This window comes from Apodemus sylvaticus, chromosome 7, assembly GCF_947179515.1.
Source record: "Apodemus sylvaticus chromosome 7, mApoSyl1.1, whole genome shotgun sequence".
NCBI lineage: Eukaryota > Metazoa > Chordata > Mammalia > Rodentia > Muridae > Apodemus > Apodemus sylvaticus.
In genome coordinates, this window is record NC_067478.1 from 89,934,254 (window position 1) to 89,942,397 (window position 8,144).

Sequence of the window (8,144 nt, forward strand, 5' to 3'; positions counted from 1 at the left end):
GTGTGTGTTTTATTCTTAAAAAAACTAAAGTTGTGTGGGTAAAGAAGAGGAAGAGGATCTCAAAAAATTTTGTGGGAGGAAAAGAATACACTTAAATTCTTTTAAATTTAAAAATTGTCTAAAATAATAAAAATACTTTAATTTTTGCTTGAGTTTGTAAATGGTACTTACATGCAAGACTAATATTTATTTATTGAATTGCCTTTTCGATTTGTAAAAATTATAATTTATTTTAAAAATTATTGAATAAAACACAAATCTTACTATTAAGAAGAACAATAAAATTTATGTTTAATAAGATAAGAATACAAGAGTAAACCTTAAAGAAAATTACAACTTATTACTATGACATGCTTAATGTACTTTCCTGGAACATTCATGTCATCTGATATTTGAGCCAAAAAGAAAGGAAGTTTAATTTCTTGTGATCCTCTAAAATACCTTTGCTGATACCATCCCCTCAGTCAGGAAGAACATCATATTTGCTATAGTCTTCAGGATATTATAAATATTAAACTTGTTTGCCTACCTGTGCTCTTCTAGACAGTAGAATTCTGAAAGCAGATTATATCTATTCAGTTTTCCAACCATAAAGTGTTATGATTAACACTTTAAATTAATTTTAATATTGGTCCATCTTAGCAGACTAACAATATCTTTATGAATCATAATCAGAACATAAAACCACTATTTTTGATAAAATCATAGCAATTTCTTATTTGATATTATCCAAATTATTGCTATAACACTATTTTGAAGATAAAATTATGCATACAGAATTAAAAATTAGCAAATTAATGAGTTCAATATGAAAATTAGATAATATTTGAATTCATATAACTATTGGTTGCTTTTCTCTAGAGTCACATATAATTAGTAACTATATCATGCTACTAATGATCTATTAAAAACTAGTTCCTTTAGCTATCACATTCATATTTTATAAAATTTAATATTAAATTGTACATGATGCAAAAATTATGAATGTATATTAGATTGTTCTGAATCTTCATTAATTTTTCCCTATAAGGGAAATTGCACTGATTTAAAAAGATATTGAGTAACAAGAGGGGACACTCTGTTGTGATAAATGAATCAGACATAAAGGGGTAAAAAGTACCCATATGCATTTATATGAATTATTTGTAGAAGTAAAAACTCAGTGAGGTGGAGAATACAATAATGTTTGTGAGCCATCAGGAGAAGAAACAAAATATAAATGTTCATTGAATTCTTAGTTTCCAGTATTTCTAGTGAATCAGTTCTTCATCTTCAAGCTTCATGAATATATTTCATTTATTATCATGCTGAAAGTTTAAAATATGGGATTATGTGGCTCAAACTTTTGGTGATAAATTTTATATCAAATATTTGTTTCATTAAAAAAATGAGATAAGAAAGACACACAAATTTTTACCAGCAAACTTTTGGAGGTGATACATATTTCAATTATTCTGCTAGTACTACTGATAAGAGAAACATTTTCAAGGTCTACACAAATGAGATCACAAATGAGATAAATATATGTGGTTTTTGAATCTGAGTTTATTGGTAAAAAAAAGAAACAATTCTTTGTCATTAAACATTTTGTTGTTGTTATTTTGCTTATGATTCACTTGCTAAGGACCACACTTGACTTGGAGAAGGGTTCTGAGGAAGGGGTGTCCTGGAGCAGGAAACAAGGACTAGAAATCAAACCTGATGTACACAAGTGGATGTGTACCTATATTCTGCTTGAGACAGCTCTCTAGATTGCTTTCTGTCTGTTCTTTTTCTGGAACTCTCAAGACAGTCTTCTCCTTCCCCTCTTCCTTTCCCTCTCCCTCCCTCTCTCCCTCTCCCTTCCTCTTTCGCTCTCTATCCCCCCTCCTCCTCTCCCTCTCCCTCTCCCTCTGTCTATCATCTCCCTCTCTTCATCTCTCCCTCTCCCCCTGTCTCTCTCTCTCCCTCTCTTCATCTCTCCTTTTCTCTGTCTATCTCTGTTCTCAAAGCAGTTTCCTTTGCTATTTTAAAAAACCTTTCTGGATAGCTCATCCCTTGCAAATCAAAAGCCTAGTTTTTATTTATATATCAAGCCAGGCATTTGCTTCAGGTTCCATTTGGATCTTCACATAAATTAGTATCCTATTACCCCAAACTCTTGATTCTATGCAAATAGCAAGCATACACATTTTATTTACATTGCAAAAGAACTCACAGATCTGTCTGCCTTTGTTAAGCACAGACTATAAAATAGCTGGGTGGGACCCTAACCTGACACTACCACTTCTGCAATGCCTGGGCTTGGACCTAAGATCCCTCTGTCCCAAGATAATTTTGAGCTCATGGAATATGTCTGCTTTTGTAAGCATAAACAAAAAACTTAGGTATGTGAAATCTCCTTTGATCGATACTTCCTAAATCTCTCTTTCCTTAGTATCTTTCTGACAAGTTGGATTACAGTGCAGCTGCTTTTGTTCTTTTAGATTCATCAAACCTTTCATATAATTCATATTGTATTCTTATATTTTACATAGTTGAGAAGTTATATATTTTGAACTCATGTTTTTAGAGTTGTTTTTACATCTTTAAGGGCTATTCTGAAGAAAACTTACATTTTGCTAAGACATTAGCCACACCTTCAGTTCTCAGACTTGTGTTGTCTCTTATCATTAAAATTAATCAGAATGATGTTCTTTTATGGAGGAACATGAAAATATGTACATTATGATACAAACAAGCTTGATACCCATAGCAACCAATGACACTCAGGGAGGTTTATGCCTTGTTACCCTTGTCCCAGGGGCAGGAACCACGTCATTCTGACCCTACCAAGACCATGCTTAACTCTGTATTCCTTCATATTTAAGAGGCAACTGACAAAGGGAACCTAAGAGAAATAATGCAAAGCAAGTTTTGAGAAATTCTCCATATAGAACCAAGGCATAGAGATATTTAGGTGACACAAGAAGTGCTGAACAGAATTAGGAGTGCTGGAACTGGGCTGCAGAGAAAGTTAATGACATGACATTTGTCAAGGCACACAAGCAACAATGTGCCATAATTGAGAAACAGATAATACAGCTCCTGTGATGGAAACTAATTTTTCCAGGGCCAACATTGTGAAGGAAAAGAAACATAGTTAAAACAGCTCATAAACAGACTCAGAGATATAGAAAGATGTATCTAGGTCTAATCTTTTCAATTTGACATAATTGCACAGGGAGGTAATATAGAGTGATCTGAACTGTATTTATCATGTCATGATTGTCTTAAGGCTGAGAAGGTCAAGACCAAAAGCCCATACCAAATGAAGTCCTACTTTTCTACATGCTGATATTACAGAAGGCTGAAGGGCAAAGGGAGTTCAAAAGAAACTATGAAGAAGGAAACAAAGTAAGCCCTGTGTTAGGATCCCATACCTGTGGTATGTCAATCATTCTCACAGCAGCATTAATCAAACTGTCTTATTACCTAAGCTCCTGTAAAGAAAGGTTCAGCTTCTTCAATGTGTTGTATTAGGTGCTAAGATCCCAAACTTCTATTTTGCAAAACACATTTATCATGATATATGACTCTCAGTTTTTATAGTAGAGATGTATTTAAGAGAGGCATTAAAATAGAAATGAGATCTCTTTTAAATAAACCTAGTTAGGAAAACAAGAAATCTGGTATTACCATATAAGAAACTGCTTTACATGAACATAAATTAAAAGTAACTGCCTGTACTGTTTGTGAAACTTTCTCTTATGGTTTAGAATAATTGGTGCAGAATGGGTACAGCTATGCTTTGTGTGGGACAGGAAAACCCAGCTGCTGTATCAAATTAAAGAAAGTTCAAAGAAGAACTCACCAGTATCACTTAGGTTTGTTGATTATTTCTTAATCTTCAACATCTACTCTGTGATTTTTTTGTGTTCTAACTTAACTAGATATGCTGCTATGTATGTTTAATAAATCTCATTAACTAATTTTAGATTTCCTATGTGATCAATTATATTCATGTAGATGTTTTAGTTTCTTAATTTCTAGTCTATTAATGTTTTTGTTCACTTTTGTGTGTGTGTCTCTAATTTCCAAAGACAATATCTAGAATTAAGGAGACGAGGTAGACAATTCTCATGTTTGTTATTTTAGTGTAAAATTTTCAATTGTTCACTATCAACTGTTATTATGGCCCTGAATCACTTTTGAATGTTTTTACTTTATTAAATGCAAAAAAGTTTATACTAAAAGAGAAATACTGTAAATAAATCACGAGAAATTATTGAACCACTCAATTAAATGTGTTACGATGGTATGAACTGAAAGAAGGTAGAAAATGGGTACCAATAAAATCAATGCTTAAATTAATGTTACAAGTATGTAACATTTATGATTACATTTTCATGTCTCCTCTCTCCAGGACTGCAAAATCTGTGACTACTTGAATCACAAAAGAGGATGACAAATGATTGCAGATATCTGAAAACATTTGAATTCTTTTTCAAAATTCATTGAGTGGTAGGAAAATGGAACTCATAATTTTTCTTCGATGTAATTGTCTGATACTTTCCAGTAGACCATGAAAGAATTAAATCATACCTCAGTGGCAGAGTTCATTCTCTCTGGTTTAACAGAGAATCCAGAGTTCCAATTGCCCCTGTTTCTCACCTTCTTAGCAGTATATTTGGTTACAGTTTTTGGCAACCTTGGCATGATTGTCTTGATTCTGTTTAGTTCTCAGCTGCATACACCTATGTATTATTTACTCAGCAGCCTGTCCTTTATTGACTGCTGTCAGTCTACTGTCATTGTTCCCAAGATGCTGTTGAACTTTGTGACAGAGATGAATGTCATCCCATACCCAGAATGCATGACTCAGTTTTATTTCTTCTGTGTTTTTGTTGTTGCAGAATGTCAGATGTTGGCTGCAATGGCATATGACCGCTATGTGGCTATATGTAACCCTTTGCTTTACAATGTGATCATGTCCTATCAAGTCTGCTTGTTGATGATAACTATGGTATATGGTGTTGCTTTACTCAATGCTACAGTTCACACTTTCTTCCTGCTTAGAGTGTTTTTCTGTAGGGCTAATAAGATAAATCATTACTTCTGTGATCTTTTCCCATTACTGGAACTCTCTTGCTCTAGTACTTTTATCAATGAAGTTCTAGCACTCTCCTTCAGTGTATTGAATATTATTTTACCAGCCATAACCATCCTCAGCTCTTACATATTCATCATAGTCAACATTCTGCACATTAAATCCCCTGGGGGCAGAGCCAAGGCCTTTAGTACCTGCAGCTCACACATCTTGGCTGTTGCTATTTTCTATGGTTCTACAGCATTCATGTATCTACAACCATCTTCAGTCAGCTCCATGAACCAAGGGAAAGTATCATCTGTGTTTTATACCATTGTTGTGCCTATGCTGAATCCCATGATATACAGCCTGAGAAATAAAGATGTCAAAGTTGCCCTAAAAAAGTTACTACAAAAGATGTTTCTCAAAACAAAGACTAGCTTTTTTTTGGCAATTACTGCTGTGTACAGGAGGGTATAGACTATAAGCAGCATTTGATAACACTAAATATTTATTTATTGTATGTATTTGTTTGGAAAAAGTATACCATGGAGAAATGTTATTCTCTGATAAATCCTGAGTTCATTTACAGATAGTAAATTATACCTGCCTTTGTCTGGTTGGTTATACTTACACATGTGAATCCTGCTCTGTTAATGCAAGCCTCGCCATATTAATATTGGAATAAAATTTCTTCTTTATCCCTTGGTTATCTCAGTGATTGTAGATGTCTTTTTTGATTCATTTGTAAATTATTTAAAAATATTTTTCTTTCTTGCATAAGTTAAATGATTGAAATAAACTTTGAATTACTTGATTTTTATAACAGTATTTTGAACTACAAATAGTGTCAATGGAAGCAAAGGACAGATTCTATCTCAGTCCTACATACAAAATGATTATAGTTCCTTAATATAAACAAAGCAAGAAATGCTGCAAGAAGTATTCTTAGCCTCTCCTAGCAATGATGCCCCTTGCTAGCTGTTCAGTACATAATGGTAAGCCCTGAAACCATAGTCAAAGGGAATGAATGGACTTAGGAGTTTATGTTAAAACACACACACACACATACACACATACACAAACACACACAGGAACAAGAAATATTCTTTACTTTTATCAAAACAAAACCTTTACCATCCTTCAGAATAAAAACTTTTTGAAGATAGTCCAGGCCAAGGTTGGTGTGCACCAAGCTGGCACATATAGCTTCCACATCAGTTATAACAGCCAGTTTAGTAGACATGAAGGTTCCTTTTCTCTCCTTTCTCTTCTTTGTAGTTCACGATGACTATAGTATGGGCCTAATAATGTCTTGAAATTTGCGTTTTTACATGAATAATTACTGTTAACATATCTGTAGCTCGACTAATACTTCATTTTTTTTGTTTGTTTAAACCCTCAATCTAATGAGAAGGAAGGACAACTACTTGATATAGTTTTGGTATTTTTGTTTGTTTGTTTTTCTTCGAGACAGGGTTTCTCTGTATAGCCCTGAGTATCCAGGAACTCACTCTGTAGACCAGGCTGGCCTTGAACTCAGAAATCTGCCTGCCTCTGCCTCCCAAGTGCTGGGATTAAAGGTGTGTACTACCACTGCCCAGCTTGACATGGTTTTGTGAGTGCCAGAGGAATACGAATTCCTCATTATAAATTTCCAAGAGTTGGGGTGTAGGGTGTAGGGGTCCCAGATTCTAGTGGGAATTTGTTGATCATTATTTTCTCTTGATACATAATTATTCAGCATCATTTTGTTTTTACATCTACCAAGCACTGAAGAGAGCAAATGATTTGTTTGACATCCTAATCAGAAAGCTGGATTGGTCACTCATAGGACATTTGTGAAGAGGACCTTGATCAAATTTTCTAAGCCCATATCCCTTCAGAAGAATAGAGATTAAAAAATGGAAAAACACCAAACTTTCTGGAAAGAAGGGTACATCTGAATCTAGTCTTTTTTTTCTGAATCCAGTCTTTATGTTTATAATTTCATCATCTTTTATGTTCCTCTTTTTCCTATTCCATGTAGAGATGCATGTAAACACATATGTGTGCTACCAACATATTTTCTAGTAACAGGGTTCCTTAATGAGCAGGCTTCCTTACTTTCCCTGTTTTATGCTGGGTAAAAGCATAGGAAGCACTGTGTGCTTATTCCTTTTAGCTGTAGTAGTATGGGTGTTGGTAAAGGTTATTTTGAATTTCTATTCACTCTAAGATTCTTTAGACGATTTTAAATAGAATTCATTGCTTTTCAGAAGTGCCATATGCAAGACCTTATACAAAGCACTACATTCAATTTACAACTTAGTATAGAAGGTATTCTGGTATGCTGCATATAATTATAGCAGCAGTATATATGTGTAAATGTAAATAAATAGTATATTTATGGACATACAGAAAATGATCTTACTCACTCTGCTCTTCAGTACTAAATGCCTTCAGTACTGCAAGTATTAATTAGAATTTATTGCATAAAGCTTTTAGTGGATAATTCTAAGGGAAATATTTTGATTAAAATTGAGGAATGTTCATATTTCTTCAAAGTAATCAGAGCATTAAAATATGTCAGATAATAAAAGAAAACAAAATGTCTTCATTAGAAGGTAATACAGGTCCTTTTATACCATAAAAAGTAGATTGAAATTCATTTGAGATACCAAAAAATATTGACAACATATGAAATTAATATGTAATCAATTATTGTACTATAGTATTAGGAATACTATGCTGAGGTAAAAAAATAAAATAAAACTTCAAACAGTAAAAACCTCTAAACAGCACTATGGGAAAGAATTTGTATTTGAATGAAAAATATTTTTAGGAGAAGTTCCAAAGGCCATACTGTAAATCAATGCTAGTATTTATTAGTCACACAGTATACAGATATTTAATAAAATTTTCCTATAATATAGGCAGTAATGATGCTTTTCAGAAATTTGGGGGGTTGATCAACCCTTTTGAGAATAACAATGAGTCAAATATTTCACTATAAATGTCTTGTACTGTATAGTCATCCCACTATTTAAACTATTTTTCAAATGACAGGAAATTATTGACACCACTCATGAAGCCAGATGTCTCTTAAATGCTACAA

The 8,144-nt window shown here is 33.3% G+C and overlaps 1 protein-coding gene across 1 annotated transcript; it reads left to right on the forward strand.

The window, feature by feature from the left end:
- The first annotated feature begins 4,543 nt into the window (after positions 1-4,543).
- Positions 4,544-5,527, forward strand: LOC127689751 (olfactory receptor 150-like). Its single transcript, XM_052189368.1, has one exon. The coding sequence runs from the start codon at positions 4,544-4,546 to the stop codon at positions 5,525-5,527; it is 984 nt and encodes a 327-aa protein (XP_052045328.1).
- Positions 5,528-8,144: the final 2,617 nt, after the last annotated feature.

Coding starts and splice junctions, on each gene's coding strand:
- LOC127689751 (XM_052189368.1), top strand. CDS start 4,544: ATGAAAGAATTAAATCATACCTCAGTGGCAGAGTTCATTCTCTCTGGT.